Source organism: Sus scrofa, chromosome 2, assembly GCF_000003025.6.
Source record: "Sus scrofa isolate TJ Tabasco breed Duroc chromosome 2, Sscrofa11.1, whole genome shotgun sequence".
In the NCBI taxonomy this organism is placed as follows: Eukaryota; Metazoa; Chordata; class Mammalia; order Artiodactyla; family Suidae; genus Sus; species Sus scrofa.
In genome coordinates this window covers 142,119,841-142,145,035 of record NC_010444.4, presented here as the reverse complement: position 1 = coordinate 142,145,035, position 25,195 = coordinate 142,119,841, and the positions used below count along the sequence as shown (strand labels likewise).

Sequence of the window (25,195 nt, the reverse complement as noted above, 5' to 3'; positions counted from 1 at the left end):
AATGAGCTAAGAAGTTAGAAAATTAACAGAATAAACCAAAAGAAAATGGAAGGAAATAATATAAAGAGTAGAAAATAGTGAAGTAAAATATATTGGAGTTCCCATTGTGGCTCAGCAGCTTAAGAGCCTGACTAGTATCCATGAAGATGTGGGTTCAGTCCCTGGCCTCACTCAGTAGGTTAAGGATCTCATGTTGCCGCAAGCTACAATGTAGGTCACACATGCAGCTCAGCTCTGGTGTTGCTGTGACTGTGACTGTGGCTGGCAGCTGCAGCTCTGATTAGACCCCTAGCGTGGGAACATCCATATGCTGCAGGTGCAGCCCTAAAAAAAAAAAAAAAAAAAATTAGAGAAGATCAACAATGCCAGAAGTTAACTATTTGTAAAAGCTAATAAACCAACTTTTGACAAGAGTAACCAAGAACAAAAGAAGAGAATGCAAATAATATTAAAAGTGATAAGGGACTATAGCTAGATGTGCTTAATGAAGGTTTTAATAACTTGATGCCAATAAATATGAAAAAAGATAAATAAATTTTTAGAAAAATATGACCCACCAAAACTGGCTAAAGAAGAAATAACCTGAAAATCCTATAACGTGAACTTAACACTATGCTAAAAATATATAGTCTTTAATTTTTATCTTATTTTATTTTTTTAGGGCTGCACCTGCAGCATATGGATGTTCCCAGACTAGGTGTTGAATTGGAGCTACAGATGCCAGCTGCCCCACAGCCACAGCAATGCCAGATCCAAGCTGTGTCTGCAGCCTACACCACAACTCGTGGCAATGCTGGATCTTTAACCCACTGAGCAGGGCCAAGGATCAAATCCACATCCTCATGGATTAACTAGTCAGGTTAGTTACTGCTGAGTCACAGGGGAATTCCTAATTTTTATTTTTTTCTTTTCAGGTCACACCTGTGGCACATGGAGTTTCCCAGGCTAGGAGTCAAATGGGAGCTGCAGATGCAGGCCTATACCACAGCCATGGCAACACTGGATCTGAGCTGCATCTATGACCTATGCCGCAGCTTGCGGTAATGCTGGATCCTTAAGCCACCGAGTGAGGCCAGGGATTGAACCTGCAGCCTCACAGAGACTACATTGGTTCTTAACCTGCTGAGCCATAATGGGAACTCCTCTTTAATTAAAAAAAAAAAATTCTATAACCATTAAAGAATTTGAATCAGGAGTTTCCTCACGGCTCAGTGGGTTGGGGCTCTGGTGTTGTCACTGCTGTGGCTATGGTTATAGCTGTGGCTTGGGTTAGATCCCTGGCCCAGGAATTTCTGCATGCCATGGGCGAGGCCAAAAAAAGAATTTAAAGCAATTTAACTTTCCACAAAGCAAGCACCAGGTCCAGATGGCTTCAGCAGTGAATTATTTGAGTCACCAGTAAAATAGATAATTGAATTGTGGTAGAGTCATGCAATGAAGTGCTCCACAGCAATGAAAATGAATAAACTATTTACAGTTGCATACGTACACATGATCGAGTGTCAGAACACTGCTGAGTGAAAGAAGCAGTTACAGAATTCAGACACTGATTCCATTTATATAACATTCAAAAATCAGCAAAATAATAAATCATAAGATACAAAAATACATGTTAAAACTATAAAGAGAAGTGAGAAATAACTACCATAAAATTTAGTGTTTACATGGAAGGGAGTGTGATATGGGAGGAACATACAAAGAGACTTCTGAGGTACTAGGAGGATCCTATTTCTTTCTTTTTTTTTTTTTTTTTGTCTTTTTTGCCATTTCTTGGGCCGCTCCCTTGGCATATGGAAGTTCCGAGGCTAGGGGTCTAATCGGAGCTGTAGCCACTGGCCTACACCACAGCTACAGCAACGCGGGATTCAAGCCGTGTCTGCGACCTACACCACAGCTCACGGCAACACTGGATCCTTAACCCACTGAGCAAGGCCAGGGATCGAACTGCAACCTCATGGTTCCTAATCGGATTCATTAACCACTGAGCCACGACGGGAACTCCAGATGCTATTTCTTAACTTGAGTGTTGGATTACACATGTTCCTTTTGTTGTTATTCTTTAATTCCACTCCTAGGTATGCACTCTGGAGAAATTCTTGCACTTGCAGAAGACATTTTATATATTCTTCTGTATATATAATATCTTTTTCAATTTGTAAAGTTATTCTATGCAAAATGGATAAATTGGATGTGTATGTAGTATAGACATGGGGAAAATATCTAATGCATATTAAGTGTCAAAAATGTTATTAAACTCAAATATGCACAATATACACTAAAATGTGAACACTGGTTATCTCTGGGTTGGTCTCCATTTCAAAATTATACATTTTTATTTATTTATTTATTTATTTGTCTTTTTGCCATTTCTCGGGCCGCTTCCTGCGGCATATGGAGGTTCCCAGGCTAGGGGTCTAATCAGAGCTGTAGCCATGGGCCTACACCACAGTTCACAGCAACACCGGATCCTTAACCCACTGAGCAAGGCCAGGGATCAAACCCGCAACTTCATGGTTCCTAGTCGGATTCGTTAACCACTGAGCCACGACGGGAACTCCTCAAAATTATACATTTTTATAGTGGTCTAATATTTTGCTATATCTCATTTACTTTTGCGATGAAAAAACAAAACATTTTTCTATGTGTAAGAAACTGTTTCAAATAGAAGAATACTTATTATAATAAGAAAGAGGGGCTTTTTCTCCCTTTTGCAAACCAAAATGTGACAACCCCCTGATTCTATAAAAGAGAATTTGTGAGGACAGAAAGTTCAAAATGGGAAGGGCTTCTGGAATTAGCTTCCTTTACTGGGGTAGAGTGTGACTGGGGCTTGGCCAGTCCCTCTGACTTACTCGACTTTCCTAACCGTAGTGCAAACCTGCCTGTTCCCTGCTACTCTCCACCCTTCGTTCATGGGGGTGACTGAGGTTTTGGCCACCTGCCTTCCAGTCCTGTCCCAGTGTTCCAGGTTCCCAGCCAACCAAGCATCTGGCACTTAAGCCAAAGGCCAGCAATGTCCTGACTTCCCGAGTGAATATCTGTGAAGAGAGAAGACATGATGGGGTCAGGACTCAGGGACACTGTAAGGCAAAGAACAGAGCCACGGAGCGCTAGGTGATCTTGTTCTGGGCCAGCTGGATTCGCTCTGTCTCCCTCTAGCCCCCAGAAGTTTCCATTACAATTGATGGGGACTTGTGGACTCTTGGACTTGGAGAGCCATGGAGTGGAGGGCATTCTGTGGGCCCAAAGGGTTTGGTTTATTAAGGGAAAATTCCAGGCTTTTGCACATTAACACCCTTGGCCCCGAACATTTTCCCTCCATCCTCTCCTGGCTAGCTTCTATTCATCCTTCAGATTGCAAATTGTGGACCAGTTCCTCCTGGAAGCCCTGCCAGACTCCACCACTGCGCCCTCACCACCCTCCGAGAAGGGACCTCAGTCCTCTGTGCCACAGCTTCTTCCTTGGCCAGCCCTTCCCACTCCAACAGCTGCCTGTTTGTCTTTCCCACTGGAATTTTAACTTCCTGAGGTCAAGGACCGTAATGGTGTTACTGCTGTATCTCTAGTACCTAGATAATCTGAAAGGACTCTGAAAATGTTCTGATAAGTGGATGAATAAAATGAAGGAACGGCAGAGGGCAAGTGACAAGGATCCCTCCACTTGTCTGGAGAGTGGTCCTTGGCAGCCTATGGGAGGAGCCTCCAGGCAAAGGGTGGGGGTGGGGGCTTTATCCTCCCCTCCTCCCACCCACTCTTTTATCATCAACCCCCTTCCTTCCCTACTCCCCACCCCCACTTCCAATTTGGTGTGGGCTTGAGCTCCCTCTACTGGCCAGGCTTTAGTGCTGCAGGGAGCCGGGCGCAGGTACCCTTGCTAGTTTCCTTTCCCCTGGAGAAAGGCTTCTACCCACTCCCGGGGTCTGGGGCTGATAAGGGACTGGAGAGAGAACGGGGCTCATCAGCACTGGGGAGGTTTTCAAGGTCTGGGCCCCCACCTCCCCTCCTGGACACCCGGGGCACTCCCCTCCCACCCTCACCTCATTCTCAGTTTCTTGGAGCCTCCACTCCATACTCCTCCTACTCCAGTTAATTTACAGAGATGTTGATTTCTGGAGCCTTTGGCTGATACCTCAGCTCAGACTGTGGAACAAAGATCCCAAGATGAGTTAGGGACAGAAAGACAGAAGAGTAAGAGAGACGGCCAATTGAAAGGGACCCAGAAAGGGAAAGGATCTAAACCCACGTTAAGACGAAGACAAAGATCAGGATTGAAAAGGACACTTAGAGCTTTGTCCCCCGCCCTTTCCACCCCCACAGGCTCATGAGAAGAGAAATTTCCCTCGCTCCTTCAGTGCGCCTTTGTTAATAGGAAACTAAGAGGAGTGATTGTGTTGGTCAGATCTTCAGACTTCAGACACTAGACTTTAGGGACAACTCCCGGGCAGGACTTCTCTCCCCCACCCCTGCTCTGTTGTCCTGAGAGGACCCTTCCTGGAGCTCACATCTTCACTGTCACTTCTGTTGAATGAGTACTCCGGCTCCAGCCCCGTCTCAGGGATGCTTCTCTCCTTCTCTGGCATCGGCTCATCCAGCCAGAGGAGTTCCTGTGGTGAGAAAACCCACTCCAGTGCCTTTCGGACCCCCACCAGGCCCAGCAACTGTAGGGAGAGACACAAAGCCAAGAGCGTCAGCAGCAGCAGCAGGAACGTTAACAACAGGAATATTCATTGAGCTCTTCCTGTGTGTAAGGCACTGTGGGTAGTTTCACGGAATGCCAACACATTCGTATGAGGTGGAGGGAATAATTATCCCATTGTACAGAGAGAAATGGATGTTCTGAAAGTTTAGTTAAACTTCTCTGAGGTCACAGAGCGGGGATGTAGTAACCAGACTGGTGCCGGTGCAAAACCCAAAGCTCTTGCCCAGTGAGCAACAACAAGGCCGGGATCCACTTACATTATCATCTCACTGAGCAACAGAGGTGCCGGCCTTGCCTCTCCCAGGGCCTCAGTTTTCTTCTGGGCTTTCTATCCCTACCTGTTGCTGATCAGCCCAGAGAGGTTGGGGAAAGGGTTGAACCAAATACCCTAGATCTAGCCCACCCACAGGGATCCCTTTGCCATCTTTCTTTGTGCTAGGATTCCCAGAGCCAGGGCGGGTGACAGAGGGGACGTTCTTCCTCTTGTGCAGGCCCTGGCCACACTCCCTGTCTCAGAGTCTCTTGGGAGCTGGCAGGATACCACCCAGCTCTGCCCGGAATCACCATGAGGGGAAAGATGATGGCTGCAGGGGTAGACTTGATTATCCAGAGCAGACCCAGGCAGGCAAGCTGGATGGCTGTGAAGAGGTGGACCCTGCTCAGGGGCACATGCCGCAAGAGCAGGAGGTCTGGCTGGTGCTTTGCTGGCATCAGTAATAGCTGCACCCTCTTTGTGAACTGGGGGAACAAGAGAAGGAGGAAAGCATGGTACTCAGGTCGGCTGGAGGCTGTCCCTATGAGCTCTCCAAGCCCAGCAGGGGCTGGTCAGAGGGCTTCCTGGGTCCCCACCCTATCCAGAACATGGCAGCAGAGTCCCTGTGCCCAGGAGAGGCAGGCCAAGAGGAGGGGATGGGAACTGGCAAGTGAAGGCAGGAGGTACCAGCAGGAAAGCAAAGGATCAGAGGGGGGTTACTTGGTGATTCTAACAGACTCACCTGGATGCTGCTAATCGCGGCCACCCCCATGGACAGGAAGATGCCGTAGAGCACAGGCATCGGGATGAACTGGGAGAGAGAAGTGGAGCGCTGGCAAGACTCCTGGTCCCTGCCAGCTGCCCAGACACCCTCCCACACACACCCCGAGGCTCCAAGCCCCGCTTCCAGCATCTAAGCACGTCCAGATCTTTCCCTTCCTCCCCACTTTGCATGCCTGATCTCGCTGACACTTGGCGTCCGTCAGATGGGGTAAATGTTACGGTCGTCTCCATTTTACAGAGGGAGACACTGGATTTCAGAGGACTAAGTAACGTGCCTGTTACCTCTCCGCACTCCTCCCTCACGTTCCCCTCAGCCCGCCCCGCTCCTGCTCTCCTGGCCTCCCTTCCTTTCCTCCTTATGCCCAAGTTTATTTCTGCCTCTTGCAAGGCCTTTGCTTTGCTACGCCCTGCACCTAAAATGCTCTTCCCCGCCTTCCTTCTCACTGCTCATCGCACCCCAGACAAACCTCCCCTGAGCTGACCGTCTGCTCTAAAGGAGACCCCCGGCGCTCTTAGTCACCTTGCTCTCGGTTTTCTTAGAAGTCCTCACTGCCTGAAATGATCCTATTTTATTGTTTTAATCGTTTTAGTCTGCCTCCTCTCACCAGACTGCAGGAGGCGATGATCTCTTTTGATCACCACTATATTCCCAGTTGCCTGGAGCAGTGCTGGGCATGCGGTTTATGCTCAGTAAATACCTGTTCAATGAGAGTCCCCTAGTCAGGAAGCGGTTGATCCGGTCCATCTGGCTCTTTCCATGCCTTTACTCTCACCCAGCCTCCATGACCTCTCCCTCCCCTAACCTCTTGTCGTCCTGCCAGTGACTCTTGGGTGCCATTCTCCACACCCTTCCTGACTGCCGTGCTGTCTCGGCTTGTTGAGCCTTTCTGCTGTTACTTGTTATTAAGTGGTTATTCGTGTGTCTGTGTGGCCGACCGGGGCTTGGTTCTGTATTCTTTTTGGATATGCCTCCCCTCCCCCCTCCCTTCTCCTGGGTCCCTAGCTGAGCCTTGCACACAGCAGGTGTTCTGTAAGCATATGGTGAGGGAGAGGTAAAAGCATTTGCCTCAAAGATTTGGGGTGTGATGTTTAAAGCTCACCGAGAGGCTGGAGCAGGGGTGGCACTTGGCCCCCAAGGATGGTGGCACGACTACACCCAGCTCCACTGGGCAGAAAGCCCACCGGGTAAGAGTTTGGGTTCTCAGATTAGATCTGAGAAACCAGCTCTCTTGGTGTTCTCCTGTCAACTCTTTCATCTCTTTGAGCTTTGGCTTCCGCTCTTGCAAAGGGCCTCTGCCTCTGAGGAGCAGTGTGAGGATTAAATGAGACTCTGTCCAGAGAAAACCTAACACAGTGCCTGGCACGCAATAGCCCTCAGCCAGTGACCATTCTTGCTACAGTCGTGATTCTTACTGCCCTGCCCCCATGCTGGCCTAACAAAGGTACCTTGAGTACCGGTGCCAGGAAGATGGAGAGTCCTGTGAGAATGAACACCACCAGGCCCGTCAGCCTCTGCTCTCTGTGGGGACAGGGAGGGCTTAGCCAGGGTCTGGGAGGGGCCCTGCAGTGCTTAGGCCGGAGATGCTGGCCAGACACCACAACCCACCCTGGCAGGGGGCAAGTGGAGGGATCTCCCAGTAGGAACCTGCCAGGGAGGGGGCCTTAGTCTGGTGTGAAAATTTGGTGGAGAGCAAAGAATTGTCTTGTAGCTCAGCAAGTGAAAGATCCGGCATTGTCACTGGGGCAGCTCAGGTCACTGCCGTGGCGCAGGCTCTCTCCCTGGCCCAGGAACTTCCACATGCCACAAGTATGGCCAAAGAGAGAGAGGAAGGGACAAGGCACTTCAGTTCAGGGACCCTGGCCTCTTCATCAGTTCAAGCTTCTAGTTGCTCTATTGTTTATTTTGATGGAAATTTAGCAATCTTTACACTACCATAATACCTTTTACTTCCCAATTTGCAAAGTTGATTTCACATACTTTCAACAGTAAGATTGTGTTTTCAGCAAAATCAGTGTTGTGATGGTTATGGTGTAACATTAAGTGAGGTGCTTCCACACTGAGCGGGGATTATTAGGGGGCACCTCATCCTTGCTCAGCTCTGGCTGCCTCTGCCCTTACAACCGCGATGCTCCTCTTAAGGCCCCGCCCAGTCCTCTGGCTGGAGGAGGAGAAGCCAAGGTCCCAGAACGCATCCATTCACCCCACCGCAGTGCTGGTGGGGCGCTGAGCCCTCTGGACTCACCAGCTTAGACTTTAAGCTGCCCAAATAACCCTGCCCTGTACCCACTAGCCCACCTTGCTGCCCACCTCTCATTCCTGCCTCCTGAATGGCCTCACCTGATGCCGAGGAAGCTAGGAGGCTCCCCTGGGACACCAGCTCTGCTCTCTCTCTGCAGACTGTCCATGTGGGCCAGGGAGATGACAGTGGCTGAGACGTACCAGGGCAGCCCAAGCGCTGACGTGAGCAGCATGAGCGCAGCCACACAGAAGAGGTCCAGGTGGAAGCCAGCTCCCTTCTGCAGGTAGTGGTGGGGCAACGAGGATGCAGCTAGTCCAGACCTGGGCCCTCTGTCCTCTGGGGCGGGAGAGGGGGAGCCTGGACCCCCCCACCCCGGAACTTCTGTCCCTCGGTCTAGGGACCTAGGGTCTTCCCCAGCAGGCCTTACCCGCAGTCGATACTCGGCGCGGTTGAGGATGACCCCTGTGATCTGCTGGTCCATGAAGATGAGGATAGACAACAGCAGGGCAGGCAGGGCAGCTGCCACACTCAGCCACCAGGGGTTGGCTCCAAAAGGTGACACCAGCCAGCCACGCCCAGGGAGTGTGGGCTGGGGGAGGGCAGTCCACGGGCAGGTTGGAGAGGGTCTCTCAAGAGCACCTCCCCTGCACACTCCAGCCTTGGCATTCTTCCCAACGCCCCCGGCCCCCCAGTCCCGAGACACTGGATGCTAGGTGGGAGCAGACTGGGTAGGCATAGCTGGTTCAAAGCACCCCAGGGCAAGAATGACAGGAGTTCCCGTCGTGGCGCAGTGGTTAACGAATCCGACTAGGAACCAAGAGGTTGCGGGTTCGGTCCCTGCCCTTGCTCATTGGGTTAACGATCCGGCGTTGCCGTGAGCTGTGCTGTAGGTTGCAGATGCAGCTCGGATCCCACGTTGCTGTGGCTCTGGCGTAGGCCGGTGGCTACAGCTCCGATTCGACCCCTAGCCTGGGAACCTCCATATGCCCGGGAGCAGCCCAAAGAAATAGCAAAAAGACCAAAAAAAAATTAAATAAATAAATAAATAAATTCTTTAAAAAAAAAAAAAGAATGACAGAGGGCAGAAGGAGGGGGACCAGCCTAGAGGGTGGGCTGGAGCCAGGGCTTCTGGACTTTGGTTCTCAAGTCCCCCCTCCCTCCCTGCAAAAGGAAGAGGTGGTGAATGAGGCCTGCCCATCCTTCTTTTTTTTTTTTTTTTTTCACTTTTGTTTGACTTTTTAAATATTATTCAATGAATTTATTAAATTTATAGTTGTACAATGATAGAGCATTTCCATCCCAAACCCCCAGCTGCCCATCCTTCTTGATGTGCAAAGCCCTTTCCCTAGGCGCCCCCACCCCCCATCCAGGGTGGGGCAACTCAGGCTCAGACCTGCCTTGATCTGGGGCAGGGGCAGGGCTGGGTGTGTCTGCGTCTGCTCCGATTACTAGCGTCTGTGTGGGAGAGGGGCCCCAGCGGCCGGCTGGGATTCTGAGCCCCTGAGGCCGCCCCAGTTGGCGCCCCCCTGCTTTCCTGCCCTGAGGGAAGCTGGAGGGGAGGTCTCCAAATGCACTGGCAACGCTTAGGTGCCAGGTCAGTGCTGAGCCTTGTCCTGTGCACTGCCATGTGCTAGACAGAGAGCTCCGGCTTCACTGGATCAGAGCAGGCGATCAGAGGTGCAGAGAAGAGGGGGAGCAGGGCCGTGGGTCGGGCCACGCCAGAGGTGGGGAGGACCCACAACAATGGCTAACAGTTACGGAGGTCGGTATGGTGTGTGCCAGTCCTAGCAGTGTGACAGTGCTTTGCATTCTGCACTTCGTGAACCTCAAAACAATCTATGAAGGAGGAACTCTTGCTATTTATTACTTCCACCTTGTAGAGGAAGAAATCGAGGCTCAGCCTGCAGGTTAACTCCCCTAAGACACACGGCTAGAAGTGGCAGAAATGGAGTGGACCCAGGGAGGTCTGACTGGAACCCATCCTTTTAACCCCTTACCTGTAATAATAGCTCCCTAGTGTTCTGTGCTCACTGTGTACCTGGCACATGATGTGTCCTCACGACATCTGTGAGGCCATTATTATATTATTTTAGGAGTGAGGGAAGACTGGAGGAGAAGTGGGGGGGGGGTCTAGTCACACCTCCTCCTCTACGGCCCTGTTTGCTGGGCCCCCGCCTTCCACTTCCAGCTCTCACCTTGAACTCTCTGGGCACCAGGAGCTTTGGCGTGGCTAGGTCCAGGAAGGCATCGAGGCCACAGCCCAACAGGATGGCCAGGACGGAGGAGAAGTCGCCTAGCATCTTCCGCACCTGGCCACCCAGTGGACACTCAGCGAGGTTCCGGCCACCACTCACCTCCTTCCGTGGTCTTTCCCATTCGCAGACAGGGCCCGAGGCCGAGAGCCCGTTCTCTCCCCCAGAAAGAGGTGACACTCACCACGGAGGGGAAGAAGCGGCTGGTCTTGAGGTGCTTGAGAGCCATGGCAAAGAAGAAGGAGGTTAGGAAGAGGAGGACGGAGAAGACGGCGACGTCCGGGACCGTGTGACAGCCAGGGCCACGAGGGTGGCCTCCCCGCCGGGCACACTCAGGTGGGGGCAGCAAGGATGCGTTGACCAGGCCTAGGTCCTGTGCGGAGAGGTGGTGAGACACGGCGGTAGGAGCGGACCACTGAGGCCCCGAGGACGCGAGGCAGAGCTCCAGCCACCGCCAATGGCTGGGCCTCAGTGGCCTGTGGGGGGTGGGAAGAGCCAGGAACCACTGGCTTCTTTGGCCTGCACCCGCTCTTCTCCACGCCCTCCGGGGAACAGGCCCTCACCAAGCTTAAGATGTCATCTTCGACTTTTGGCTTCGTGCTTGTCCACTGAGACTCGTTTCCTGGGAAGCAGAGAAGAATTCAGGCGTATCTTCCCCTAATCAGGAGCCTGATCTCACAGGCCCAGAGGGTTCTTGGTTCTGATTCACCTGTCTGCTGCCTCCAATCACTACAAGTCCGTCCTCAGGACATTGCCTCGCGCCCTGGTCCCTTCAGATTCCCTGCCTAACAGACTCCCTGCTCCTCAGCACAGGCCTGGCGAAAGCAGATCCCCAGCAAATGGATGAGCACACCAATCTGTGTTTCCATCCGGGCCAGAATGGGTCCCGTCCATGTCTAGTACGGGGCGGCACCCTCGAGCGGACACCTCTTCCCTGGTCTGCTGTTTCTGACCTTGTGGAGGGATCTGGGCGAGTGTAACACTCCAAGCTTCTTGCCACCCAGTCACTCGGCCAAGGGCAAGCGTGGCAATTTATTTGATTGGTGAATTGGGGAGAAGACACTGGGCTTGCCTGGCCACGCCCCTCCGCGGAGTAGGCTGCAGGCACCGTGTGTGCATTTAGCTCAGCTCCTCTGGGGCGAGACAGTCCCTGTCTTTGCAGCCATGACCGCCTGGGTGAGTCCGTCCATCTAAGTCTGGTTTCCTCATTCGGAAGCCCGCTCGCTCATAGCTGTAACGGTGTTCTTCTCTCAGCCTTGTCAGAAGTAAAGATGATATTGGGCCTGCTCTGTAGACTTATTTTCACCTGACTCAGAACTAGAGCACTGCTGGTTACTAGGTGAGTACTCAGCACTTGGCTGAACTGAACTAAGCGGGACAGCAAGGGGACAACCCCTTCTGCCTCCGCCCTCATTTTCCTCCAGCTCCCTACTTTCCTCACCCACCTCCTGGTTCTGGGTACTGGCAGAGGCAGCCATAGGCAAGAGAGCCAGGTCTCTGGATGGGATAGGCCTGGGTCAAGGTCAGCATTTTGCCCACGGCATCGTAGATGAAGATGAGGCTGATGAGGGCACAGAAGCCTTCCTCGGTGAAGCGGGTGAAGTAGCGCACCAGCACGCTGGCCTCCGTGGCCACCAGCACCAGGCAAAAGGTGGCCACCCAGAGGCCCACCCACAGGCGGAAGGGCAGGTAGTCCAGGCCGTGATCTCTAGGGGTCGAGAGACAGGCAGGGCTGGGCAGGGCCCTTCTGCTCCCAGCCTAATCTGGGTCAGCTGCCCCTGGAGCCAGGCCGTTCCCATCCTCCCCTATTGAGGCCGCCAGGACCAGGCCGAGGGTGAGTGGTGAGGGCGAGGGGAGGTGGGTGAGTCCTCCCACCTGCTGAAGGAGAAGAGCAGGCGTTCAAAGACCAGCACTGGCCCAGTGCTGCTGAGGATGGTGAGGGGCTGGCCCGCCATCAGGCAGAAGGCAGCTCCAGCCACTGCTGTGCCCAGGAAGCTCTCCAGCACCCCCTAGAAGCCGTTAGAGGACACTGTCAGCGCAGGACCCTGGAGTCCTCCCCCCAAGCTTGGGGGGAGCCTTCTCAGCCCACCCATCGTCCCCGAGAAGGGCAGAGGGCCTGGCTCGTGGAGAACCAAAGCTCTGCCCGCTCCCCCCGCCCCGCCGACCTGAGCACCGTCGGTGGCTTCTCCCAGCAGTCCCCCAAAGTGATGGCGTTCGTGACGGTGGCCAGGTAAATGTAGAGCACGGCCGAGAGGCACTGGGGGTGCAGGGCGTCCGAGAAGTCGCTGGGGTACCACGAGGCCTTCCGGCGCACGTCCTGGACAAGGCCCCCAAACAGCCTCCCGCCCGGGGGTCATCAGCGATCCGGGTTCCCGCAGCCCACTCCCCTCTCCCTTTCCCTGCGGCCGGGGGAGCCTCCCGCCCCGCACGCTGAGCGCACACCTCCGCCTCCTCCCGGCGCCTCGACCGGCCCCTGGTTCGCACCCCAGCTCGCCTCACCTGCCCGTCCGCCGCAACTCAGGGCCGGGCGCGTGCGGCCCGCAGCCGTGCGGGTCTTCGGCCGGGGCCCTTCGCCGGGCAGAGGGGCGCGTGGCCTCCTGCAGTTGCGCGGGGAGCCTGAGCACAGGGGAAGCCAAGTCGGCGGAGCATCTCCGAGCAGCCGGCGACGCGGCGACTGGGCGCGGGAGCTGGGGGCGCGCTGCCCCCTGGCGGCGGCCCGTGTCTCTGCTGGCGGGACGCGGCCCCGCGCGCGGAGCCCGGGGCCCCACCTCAACAAGGACCAGGGCATGGTGTGTGTGACCGTCTAGCAGACGTGCGAGCCAGGCTCCAGCAAGGGAAGGCCCTCGCGCAAGGTCTCACAGCGACTGTGAGCCCAGTTGGGTCGGCCTGACCCCAATCAGAGCACAGGCTCCTGTCCCTTTCCTGGCAACCGCCTCCCCTCCCCGCCTCAACGCCCCCAACAGTGGACCCAAGGCCAGTGCGGAAGGGTCTCTATGGGACCATGACCCCCAGATACCTTTTGTGCTGAGAGGGCAGACATTTAGGCGGGGGAATCCGAACTGTTGGATCCCACCGACCTGGAGGGAGCACTGTCACCTCCTCTAGGAAGGCATCCAGGGCTGCCAGGAGGTCTTGAAGGTTGCTGGCCCGACGAGCTGACCCCTGGAATTGCTGGGGACAGGGCGCAGAGGGGCGCTAAATACGAAGCTTCACCCTTACAGGCACTTGCAGTTTCAAAACGAGACACACGTCACACAGGCAGGCGGGTCCCTCAAGCATTCGTGTCGCACGCGGGCATCGAGCAGCGTGGGTGCCTACTGCGCCCCGGCGCTGCGCTGGCGGAGGGGGTGCGGCGCTAGCCAAGGGCCGGTGATCTCGGCCTCGTTGCCGCACTCGGTCACACGTATCGAGTCCGCGCACGCACTCACTGCCACAAGCCTGGGTGCGCACGCGTGCACGCCGACACCTGCCCAGCTCACCGGGTCGCTGAGGAGGACAGCCACCGCCCGGCCCATCTCGTGATAGCTCCTTCCCAGGGTCGGGGGACCGACAAGGAGGCAGAAAAACCTGAGGAAGGAACCAGGTTCCAGGGAGCGTCGGCGGCTGCTCCCTCTCGTAGGGCAGCGCTGGGCTCTGACTCCCTACCAGCCCCACGCACACACTCGCGCGGGTGCCTTCCTCACAGTCCTGACCGCTGCCCCTCCCTGAGCCCCCCAGCCCAAGGGAGCGGGGCCCAAAGACCCCCTAATACCCTCCCCAGTAAGGGCCTCCTCGGGGCTCCAGGATCCCTGAGCCCCACTCGGCAGCCTCACCTGCTGGGGAGAGGCACCTCAGTGAGGGGCCCCAGCACCACTGGATCCCGCAGTCGCACAAAGACCCCCAGGGGGTGCGCCAGGAAGCCCAGCTCTCCGGCCAGCACAGCCCCCGCCTCAGTCCCCGGGGGGAGCTTCTGTCTCAGAGGGTTCTGTCGCTGGGGGTTAAAGAGACCCGGAGGAGGAGAGGTTTTTCGGGGAAGAGGTTGTCGGCAGGATCTGGACTGAGGAGGAGGCTGGCGGAGGGTGGGTCTCTGTGAACCCCTGGCTCCTCTCCCAGCCCTGCCCAAGGAAGGGCCACACACCTGCTCCTTCAGGGGCGCTTCCTCATCCCGCGAAGCCTCTCTTGGTTGGGCCGATCCTACAAAGCAGGATTCTGCGTGATTAAGAGCACAGACTCTGGGCGAGACCCCCCAGGGCTCCCTGCCCAGCTTTGCCAAGTTGTGAAAACTGGAGCCCACCTTCTCCCTCTGCTCCTCAGTTTTCTCAGCGCTAGAATGGGGATAATGTGGGTGTTGCCTCCCACCATGGCTGTGAAGATTAAACCACTGTGTAGTCTCCCCAGCATCTACCAAGAACCTCCCTTCGCAGAGCTCTGGCTGTTGGGATTCTGGCTCCTCCATTCTTCTGCCCTCCCTACTACGCCCGCTTCTCACCCCTGGGTTGAGGTCTGAGTAGAGGCCAGGCCACCCTTGGTCCGGGAAGTACAGGGGAGATCTGGGGCCCTCCCACCCCAGAGTTCTGGTCCTGGGCTCAGGGTGGGACGTCTCACCCCGGCAGGGGCTGGTGCCTGTGGTCTGGATGGGGTGCTGGGGTCTCTGCAGCAGCAAGGCCTTCAGCTGCCCTCTCAGCTCTGGGCTCAGCGACTCCACTCTGGTCACCTGCTCTGGAGAAAGAGGCTCCCATCCTTTTCCCAAGAACTCCCTGCCCCCAACCGCTCCCCTTCCCCTCTGCCCAGGTCCCTTTCCCTTCTGAGAGTCTCAGGGAATGAAGGGGCCAGTGAACCTGCTCTTTCCGCTCTGCGTTTGCATCTCTCCCCTGTGACAGGGATGGAATCCCCTGCGGCGGGGCGGGGTGGGCTTTGGAAAGTTCCAAGACTTTGGGGAGGAAAATCTTGGTGAAACGACATGGCTGCCCAGGCCCTCTCAGCAAAGGCACCCAGCGTACCCACAAGCTCCAGGAGGCTCTGAGCTGGACAGTCCAGCAGGACAAGTCCCTTGGCCAGCAGACTGCGGAGCTTCTGGAGGCTGGACAGCGCCACGGCGGGCACATGGGGGGCACTCCACCGGCCTGCACCCACTTCGAACTTCTCTTCAAACAGCACCCACCTGTGGTGAAGAGGGTACACCATGTTATTGCAGGCATCTGTCCAAGTCTAGGAGTGGGGACACAGGCTAGGAGTGGGGATGCAGGCGAGCCAGGGAAGGTGAGGCAGTCGGGGAGGGGATCCTGGGCCCAGCGGTACAAGAGCATGCTCCTTCCTGGGCAGTAGTCACCCCTCATCTTGCATCTCGGGGAACTCAAAACACAGAAAGGAACTGACTGGGAGTGAGACTACCCCCCCCCCACACACACACAGGAAGAGCTGGCGGTCATGGAGGAGGCCCCATTGGGGGCAGGGGAAAGACCCCCCCAAAACCGCCCTGGTCCCACTCACCTGCCCGTCTCTCTCCATTCCAGCGCCTGGGGCCAGCCCAGCAGCTCGTTGAGCTGAATGAAGAGCAGGAGGTCCTTGGGATCCCCCAGTTTCCCGCTGGCCGCGTCTAAGGGATCATCAGGTCTGGGCCCAGAGCCAGAGTCATTGTCCAGCTCTCCTGTGGGCACATTTTCACAAGCTCTGGAGACTTCAAACTCTTCCTGGCCTGACAGCTTCATCTCGGTGAGACTTGCACAGATGCTCAGGGGCTGCTGTTGTCCTCGGTTCTGGGGCCAGGGCCCTCTGGCTGGCTGTATTTATAAGGCACCCTCCCCCCCATGCAGCACGACACAGACAGAGCGAGGCCTGCTGACTCCGGAGCCAACAGGTCACCTCGTCCCCTGCTTGTTTTCCCCATTCCCTGCTGGCCTGAGTGTGTGAGGCTAATCTCAGCTTTCCAGGCTCTTCAAGAAATGCCTGACCTGGGGCAAAGCAATGTGCACGTTTCCTGTGGGATCACGTCTGACCCTACTGTGTTTTGTGTAAATGAACAGGAGTCCCTCGCTGGCTTGAGCTGAGGTCTGGCCCCCAGATCATACTACCCTCTACTCTGTGTCAAATACAAACACCGAATGCTGTGGACTGTTTCGGGTGTCACTAACACACCCAGAGGGCACCCACTGGCATAAACAGAGACCCAATAAATAACTGGGTCTATCCATGGATGTCAGGCAGCTTAAGGGAGACAGCAGGCAGACACCCTGCCCGCTTAATGGACTTACAATGGAAAGTGGAGGCCATTCACTGAGAATGCAGTGCCTGAGTCTTACATGCCTTTGACCGACAACACCTGGAAATTTCCTCATTTAGCTGTGGGCCTGGGATCTACCCGCTAACTCAGCCCCCCACCGCACATGGAGGAGCCAGCTAGGGGGTGTGTCTGGAGGCGTTCAGGGAGCCAGGTGAGCAAGAGAATGTGGTCTATTAGCAAGTCCTGTTGGCTCTACTTTCAAAACAGACCCAGCATCCAACCACAACTCCCCACCTCCACGTGGCCATCCTGTTCCCAGCCGCTCTCACGTCTCCCCTGGATTGGTTCGATAGCTCTAACCTGTTGCGTCATTTCCCTGCTTCCCCTCTTCCATTCTCCACACAGCAGCCATTGGGGTCCTTTCAGTTTATGATTTTTATTTTAAATTTTAGTATGTTTCCATTTCACTCCAACATAGGAGTCCTTTTGTTATTCCACCAGATGGAAGTTCCTGGGCCAGGAATTGAACCCATGCCACAACAGTGACCCAAGCCGCTGCAGTGACAATGCTGGATCCTTAACTGGCTGCACCTCAAGAGAATGCCAAAATAAACATTTTTAGAAGATAATCAAGCGATATTACTCTTCTGCTCAAAACCCACCCTGTGCATCCTCATTACTCCTGGAAGAATATCCGACCTCTGTCATGGCCTCTAAGATCTGACGTATAGCCTGGTCCCAGCCCGCCTCCCTGATAGACTCTCATACTATTCTGTGCTTCCTCGATCCTTTCCAGCAACTCTGAGCTCCCTCTGTTCCCCAAAGCCCCCCTCTGTTCCTGCAGTAACCCTTCTCTCAACAAGGAAAGCTTCCCCCCCAGATCTTCACCTAGGTCTCATCGCAGACATTCCCTACTCAGGAACATCTCCTTTTTTCATCCTGTCCTAAGTTTCTCCATCTTATTTTTGTTTTATTTTCTTCCTAGCAATTATCACTGGTAGTAACTGCCTTGTTTATTATTTATCATTTATTGCTTGCTCCTCCACACGTGCGTGCATGCACGTACGCGCGCGCGCACACACACACACCCAGAAGAATGCGCTGTCCACGGAGCAGGTATGTTATCTATCTTCTTCACCGTTGCCCCTAGAGCACCTAGTCACACTCAATAAATACTACTTCAATGAGCTCACAGAAGGGGAGGGGTTGAGAAATGAGCGGCGCTGCTCCCAGAGGCCACACGAGGGCGCTGCTCCCCGCGGACCGGATCGCTAGGGCCTCTCCCTTGGTCCAAGGGTCGGTCGGGTTTCCTTTCCCGGCGGACCCACCACGCGCAGAGGTGGCCTGGAGGGTTCCAGGAACTTCTGCCTTGCCCTCCCCCACGGCAGATTGGCTTGGTGCGATGAGCTATGGCGAGGAGCGCAACAGGGGTGGGGAGAGAAACCCATCAGGCTCATCTGAATGTGTGTCAAACCCCCCATGGGACACCTGTTACCCGTTCCTCCCCTCCCCACCAACCCTAGGTCTGGATTTAGGGCTAACCGCTCCAAGTCCAAGGAGGTCCCAGGACAGCAATTAGGGGAGCGAGTCACCGTATTACCAGTGGGGGACTGAGGGCTGAGTCTGAGTGGAGGGAGTTGGTTTCGTTCCCAGGATGAACAGAAACTGGCCTAGGGCTTGAGAGGGCGGGGAATCCCCTAGCCACCCCCTCCAAGAATGTGTCCCAACCTCAGGGGCAAGTGACTCAAGGGAGTCTGGAGGGGACAGGAGCTGGATTTAGCATGAATACCCCCTCACAAGCACGCCCTCCCTTTCCACCCCCGCCAAGTTCAGAGGGTCTGCCCTTGCCCTCTCTATGGCCCAGCTTCCCTGGCTCCCGATGCTGCCTGTGTTAGAGGGCCGCCATGCCTCTGCTCTCCCCCGGCCCCTCTTTCTGCTGGGTCTCAAGGGCCCTGAGCTGTACAGGTTGGTGGATGAGAGCCAGGGTCCGCCTGTGGGCACGAGCAGTCTCCCAGTGAGGGTGTGCGGGGTGGGCCGGCAGCCCTGGGAGACACCCAGGCTCAGGCGTTCAAAGACCTGGTACTCATCCTGGCTCAGTCACAGACGTATTGGGAGTCTTTGGGCCAAACCCTTCCCCCCTCTGAGCCTGTTTGTTTCCACCGAAACTGAGATGGTTGGAGTAGATGATTTCCAAGATTCAAAGCAGACCTGTAGCAGTCCACTGAGCCGGCCCTGAGGGGGAGGGAGTGGTGTCACCAAGAGGCTGCCTGGTTGCAAATCCTGGCTGGGTCCCTTTCTAGCAAGTGGAGAAGAGATTTATCTTTGTAGAACCTGAGTTTTCTTATCAGCAAATGGAGGAAAATACAAGTGCCTACATCATAGGTTTTATTAGATGGAACAGGGCATTAAAAGAGGGCTGGTACATAGTATACACAATGAAGGGAGCCTGTCATATAACTATGAAGAAAGAATGTATCATACACCGAACCGTCAGTTGTCTCCAACCACTGTACAAGGCGTATTATCTCATGTCATCCTTACGACAAGCTTTTTAAAAAACTTTTAATAAAAAAAAAAACTATTTGAGTCTAATTATAGAAGACCTGTAGAAAAAGTCGCCCAAAAACTAGGTCTCTGGCTGGTACTGTTCATCCAGCTTCCCCCCAGGGTAACATCTTACTCAGCAATAATACAATATCAAAACAAGGATGAAGGAGTTCCCATTGTGGCTCAGTGGTAACAAACCCAGCTAGTAGCCATGAGGATGTGGGTTCGTTCCCTGACCCATCTCAGTGGGTTAAAGGATCTGGCGTTGCTCTGAGCTGTGGTATAGGTCACAGAGGCAACTCGGATCCCAAGTTGCTGTGGCTGTGGTGTAGGCCAGCGGCTACAGCTCTGATTCGACCCCTAGCCTGGGAACTTCCATATGCTGTGGATGCGGCCCTAAAAAAACACAAGCAAAACGAAACAAAAGGATGATGACATAAGTACAACACAGTTAACTTGACTGCAGGCCTTACTTGCTTATTTATTTATTTGCTTTTTAGGGCCCCAGGTGAGGCATATGAAGTTCCAAGCCTAGGGGTTGAATCAGAGCTGCAGCAGCTGGTCTACACCACAGCCACAGCAACACCACATCTGCGCCTTGTCTTTGACCTACACCGCAGCTCATGGCAATGCCGGATACTTAAACCACTGAGCGAGGCCACGGATCTAACCTGTATTCTCATTGATCCTAGCTGGGTTCGTTACCGCTGAGCCACAATGGGAATTCTGCAGGCCTTATTTAGATGTCACTTATTCCTACTTGCCCTCATTTGTGTGTATAGTTTTATGAAATTTTATCACGTGTAGTTTCACTCCCAGCCAGCTGGGCAGATAGCTCAACCTCCTTAAGGTTTTCTCATATCGAAAACGGGGGTGAAGGAGTTCCCTGTTGGCTCAGTGGGGTAAGGATCTAGTGTTGTCACTGCTGTGGTTCAGGTCACTGCTTTGGTGCATGGTTGATCCCTGGCCTGAGACTTCCATGTGTTTTGTGTGCCACAGGTGCAGCCCTCAAAAATGGGGGTGAAAACACTATCTTCCTCAGAGAGCTGTTGTGAGAATTAAATAATGTGTGTTAAGTGCTTAGAACAACACCTAAAATGTGAGTACTCAAGAAATGTGTGTGTTTTTTTTAAGAAAAAAAGCATGTTTTTGTAAAGTGACTTAAAATACATAAATCATATCTGTTATAGGAAAAAACCAAAATACTCATAAGAGTAAAACTAACAAAAGAAAATGCATTTTACCTGAAATATGCACTGTTAATTTTACTGACACCACCAATTTGAGGTGTATTTCATTATTCTTCTTTTATTGTAAGAACAATGACGGGGAGTTCCCGTCGTGGCGCAGTGGTTAACGAATCTGACTAGGAACCATGAGGTTTCGGGTTCGGTCCCTGCCCTTGCTCAGTGGGTTAAGGATCCGGCGTTGCCGTGAGCTGTGGTGTAGGTTGCAGACGCGGCTCGGATCCCGTGTTGCTGTGGCTCTGGCGTAGGCCGGTGGCTACAGCTCCGATTGGACCCCTGGCCTAGGAACCTCCATATGCCGCTGGAGTGGCCCAAGAAATAGCAAAAAGACACACACACACACAAAAAAAAGAACAATGACGCTCAGACAGGTCAAGCAGTTAGTCATAGTCCCTGAGCTTATGAATGAGGAGCTGAGATTTAAGGCACCCTCTTGCCTTCAGGAGCTCACAGCTGGGGGCAGCAGACAGGCTGTGAGTCATTCGAATCCAGGACAGACTGGAAGGAACAGCCACTGCCCTTCTGAGCACTTGCTCTCTTTCCCAGCACTGAACCCGTGCAGGTGAGTTCAGGAAGTCTTCACGGTAGCTCTGTGAGGTTCCCACTTCTGGATGTGGAAACTGAGGCTCAGAGAGGTAACTTGTCCAAGGTCAGAGCCAGGCACCAGTGGGCCCAGGATTCAGAAGGGGGACAGTCACGTCCCTCAGCTGAGCTTGGAAGCCTCTGCCCTGAGAGATCCAGACGAGATGCGGGGGCAGTGTGTGTGGAGGGAGAGTCTTTCCAGCTGGAGCTTTGCACTTCTGGATCCTGGAGCCGGGGTGCCCTTCTCTGACTCTGCCTCGACCCCCGGGCCACCAAGATCCAGCCAGGACTTGGAGTGGACCCTCACAGCGGGAGCCTGCTCTCACTTCTCACAATGCCCCCACCCCATCTGGAGTGGAGGGGCGAGAGCCTTTGAAGGGAAGAGGCAGAGGAAAAAGAGGGAGCGAGTCTGCAGAGCAAAACCACCTGAGCCTCTGGTAAACTGCTCTGCCACAGGCTTTCCAGGTGCCTCTGACCTAGACTGCCGGACGACACGCAGGAAGTGCTGGGAAGGCAAATGCAGGTATGTGATTGCTGAGTTTCATTCTAATTATTTATGCTCCCCTTACTTCCAGAAAAGATTTAGACAAGAGACAAAGAAACGAGGAAATATTTAAAGAATGATTGAAGAGCCCCATAATGAAAACACATTGGAGCAGAAAGAAATAGCTGTCGTCAAATTGCTGGACTGTGGCTAATTGCTGCAAGTGGGTACCAAAACTTAACTTTGAGCTTCCTGGCAGTGGATGCAAAAAGGGAACATATGAATTCTACACCTGCATTATCTCACAAAAGAAAGGCCCTCTGCCAGATACCAGATGAGCCAAACTTTCTAACACTGCAGTTTATTACACCTCATTCGCGCAGTGGCCAGGGGCTGTATATGTGATAATATCTAGAACAGCGCTTTTACAAAGGATACAGATATTCGTATTTCATGTGAATAGCTCTTATGTCAGCGGTTCTCAACATTTTCAGACTCTCTCTCTGTATATATATTTGCTTTTTAGGGCTGTACCCATGGCATATGGGGGTTCCCAGGCTAGGGGTCGAACTGGAGCTACAGCTTCGGGCCTACACCACAGCCACAGCCACAGCCATGGGATCTGAGCTGTATCTGTGAACTACACCACAGTTCACGGCAACTCTGGATCCCCAACCCACTGAGTGAGGCCAGGGATCGAACCCCCATCCTCATGGATTCTAATTGAATTCGTTTCCTCTACACCATAATGGGAACTCCAGAACCAATATATTTTTTTTTAACAAATATGTTAACCTCTTTACCATACTGAGATCCAGTTCACAAAGAATATCCTATTTGCACATTTACTTTTTAAAGAAGGTCAAGACCCTAATTACTATGAAAGAGAAGATCACTAAAAATAAAATAATATTACTGGAATATGCAAATGCTTGGTCACAACTGTTCTAGAAATCTCAATGAAGTAGCCCGTTGCTTGCACCAACAGAGACTTTCTTTGACTATGACAGTTACAAATACTTTCTGATACAGGGTTGTATCAGTTGTCATACAGTTGTATGACAACTCAGATGCCACCAAAATAAACGATTCATGCTCATTTCATTACTGGAAAAGTCGGTGCAAAAACTCTTTTTGCATTTTGTGTAAATTAGAGAGGATTCTAGGCTCCAGTAATTACAACCAAGAGTTTCACCTGTACGAATGTTTGGTGGACCCCTGAAAAGCAGGTGGGGAGGTCTCTTGTGGAGCAGCGGGTTAGATCTAGCGTTGTCACTGCAGCAGCTTGGGTCACTGCTGTGGTGCAGGTTCAAACCCTGGCCCGGGAACTTCCACATGCCATGAATGCAGCCAAAAAAAAAAAAAAAAAAATTTAGCGTGGAATGGGGGGCAATTCTTAATTGTGTAGGCTTAACAACCCTCCCCTCAAATGCCTGAGAACTCCCCTGTCTCCCACAGATTCCTAAAATGTCCCCTAAAAGGCAGGATCTCTTCCTTGGTGAATCCCTGTCTTAGATTAACCCTAAGTTATGAAAAAGATCAAACGGATGATGTTCAGTTGTTAAATTGCAGCTCTGTGACCACATGTCTCAGAGGAACCAAACTTATACATTCCTGGTACAGGTTGCGATGTGACCTCGTTCCAAGGTTGAGCCCTGGAGAAGAAAATAATAGCACCGGCCTGTTTATACAGGGCTTTCCATTTTGCCAAGCACTTTCAGAGACGCCATCTCCTTCAGTGGTCACAAGAACCTGCAAGTAGATTGCGCTTCTCCCCCCACCAAGAGATGAGGGAGCTGAGACACGGTTCTCACGCCCTGTAGATCAGCTAATGTTGAACCTCACGGAATTGTCCCAGCAAAGCCCTTTCACAGGAGCACGACTGCACACGGTTCATGATGGACTCACTGGCCAGCACCTGAATGCAGAACAATTGTTTCAACTGCTCCTTCATTTTACATGGAGGAACCTGAGGCTTGAGGAGGGAGGCGGGTTGTGTGATGGGTGAGAAGCCTTTGCCCCTCTCTGCTGACAGAGAGCCATCTGGGCTAGGGGATGGCTGAACAGCTAAAATCCTGGGACCGGAGGTTTTGTTTGCTTGTTTGGGAGCTGTGCCCATGGCACGTGGAAGTTCCCAGGCCAGGGATCGAACCTGGGCCACAGCAATGACTAGAACTGCTGCAGTGACAGTGCTGGCTCCTCAACCCATGGTGCCACAAGGAAACTCCCTGGGACTGGAGATTTTAGTCCTTCGAAGTCATAGAAATGGGTCCAGAAATGGAGGAGGATGGCTCCGAATCCAAGCCTTCACCAAGTTCCTCATACATATGCCTCCCTCAGCATCTTCTGCAGATGACAGGGGTTTTGGATTCCTCTCTTCGACCCCCTCCCCACCTCATGCATTCCTGTCTCTCATCCTGCTGAAGCAGGTCTTGACTGTAGGCAATCGGACGTCCAGGGTGCGGGTGCGCAGGAAGCCCTGTCTGGCACGACATCCAGGAGCCCCCAGGCAGCGGGGAGGTGGACACTCCAAAGGGCAGCTCCGAGCTCGAGTCCAGCTGCAGCCCAAACTGAGTGATCAGCGAGCCCCAGTGGGGACAGAGATGGCAATGAAAGAAGTCAACTTGGGGTGCGAGCAGGAACTCCTTACCCTGAGCTCATGGTCACTTGGTGACAGAAGTACCGTCGGTGGAGGCTTCCCTCCTTTATCCCTCTCCCCGCCTGGCAGGTCCCTGAGTCTGTTTGGGACGTGCTTCTCCTGGTCAGAGTGGAAGGAGAGGCAGCTGAATCCCCTCCCCCGGGGGCACCTGCTTCTCTCCGGGCTTTGAGTCAGGGCTGCTTTCTTGGGTAGAGGGCTCCGAAACTCCATCTTGCAAATCCCTCATCTCATTAGTAAGTGTGGCCATCTCCCAGTAGAGAGGGACCACTTCAACTGAGGCGGGCTGGCCCAGGGTAAAGCAGCACTTTACCACACTGCCGTTGGAAGGAAGAGGGGGAAGAAGAAAGGAAGGAAGGAGTTCTCGTCGTGGCTCAGTGGTTAACGAATCTGTCTAGGAACCATGAGGTTGCGGGTTTGATCCCTGGGCTCACTCAGTGGGTTAAGGAGCCGGCATTGCCGTGAGCTGTGGTGTAGGTTGCGGACATGGCTTGGGTCTGGTGTGGCTATGGCTGTGGCGTAGGTCGGTGGCTACAGCTCCAGTTTGACCCCTAGCCTGGGAGCCTCCATGTGCCATGGGAGCAGCCCTAAAAAGACAAAAAGACAAAAAAAAAAAAAAAAAAAAAAAAAGGAAGGAAGGAAGATGGAAAGGAAAAAAAAGAAGGAAGGAAGCATTTGGTCTTAACTGTAACTGTCACTGAGAAAGCACCTGCTATGGACCAGGCATCATATTCTGCTACCATTATTATCCCCAGTTTGCAGATGAGCAGATTGCAAATCAGGGAAATTGTCCAACATGTCCAAAGTTAGAAAGCTAGAGCATTAGCAGAACCCAAATTTGAACCTATGGCAGTCTGGCTCCCGAGGGTGTACCCATTGCACTAGCTGTCCTGCTGCCCTTACCTCTGTGAGGCAGAGGTTCTTATCATTCCCCACCCCGGCGCCAGCACAGATGGAGCACTGAGCCTCAGGAAGGCTGAGGATGTTGCTGCCTGTAGAAGCAGAGAGAGGGCGGCCATTGTCTGGTATATTTGTTCAGGGTCATGTTGAACTTAAGAGCACAGGCACAGGACTAAAAGAGAAATTCAAACTGAGGCTGAGAGTCTCGAGAGCTGGGTGGCCATGGGCTGTTACTCACCTTTTTTTTTTTTAGGGTGGCCCCGGTGTCACATGGAGTTTCCCAGGCTAGGGGTCAAATTGGAGCTGCAACTGCCGGCCTACATCACAGCCACAGCAACTCCGGGTCTGAGTCG

The 25,195-nt window shown here is 53.5% G+C and overlaps 1 protein-coding gene and 1 long non-coding RNA gene across 8 annotated transcripts in view; one reads left to right on the top strand and one right to left on the bottom strand.

The window, feature by feature from the left end:
- Positions 1–24,360, top strand: part of LOC110259509 — a 45,429-nt gene extending 21,069 nt beyond the window's left edge. For 2 of the 7 annotated variants that reach the window (XR_002341942.1, XR_002341944.1), the window contains 5 exons: positions 8,133–8,258; positions 10,358–11,566; positions 15,720–15,918; positions 19,973–20,072; positions 21,378–21,823. This is a non-coding gene — a long non-coding RNA (uncharacterized LOC110259509). The other 5 variants (XR_002341945.1, XR_002341947.1, XR_002341943.1 and 2 more) reach the window with 5 other exon arrangements.
- SLC4A9 (solute carrier family 4 member 9) lies at positions 1,936–16,534 on the bottom strand. Its single transcript, XM_021084880.1, is given in 23 exon segments — positions 1,936–3,038; positions 4,038–4,140; positions 4,503–4,658; positions 5,264–5,437; positions 5,695–5,763; positions 7,182–7,254; positions 8,074–8,252; positions 8,403–8,564; positions 10,171–10,284; positions 10,412–10,600; positions 10,791–10,849; positions 11,673–11,935; positions 12,103–12,236; positions 12,393–12,433; positions 12,436–12,566; positions 12,727–12,843; positions 13,244–13,398; positions 13,707–13,794; positions 14,040–14,197; positions 14,345–14,400; positions 14,812–14,925; positions 15,207–15,367; positions 15,697–16,534. Coding segments are annotated over 22 exon segments (2,865 nt in total). The 5' UTR covers positions 15,915–16,534; the 3' UTR covers positions 1,936–3,038; positions 4,038–4,086.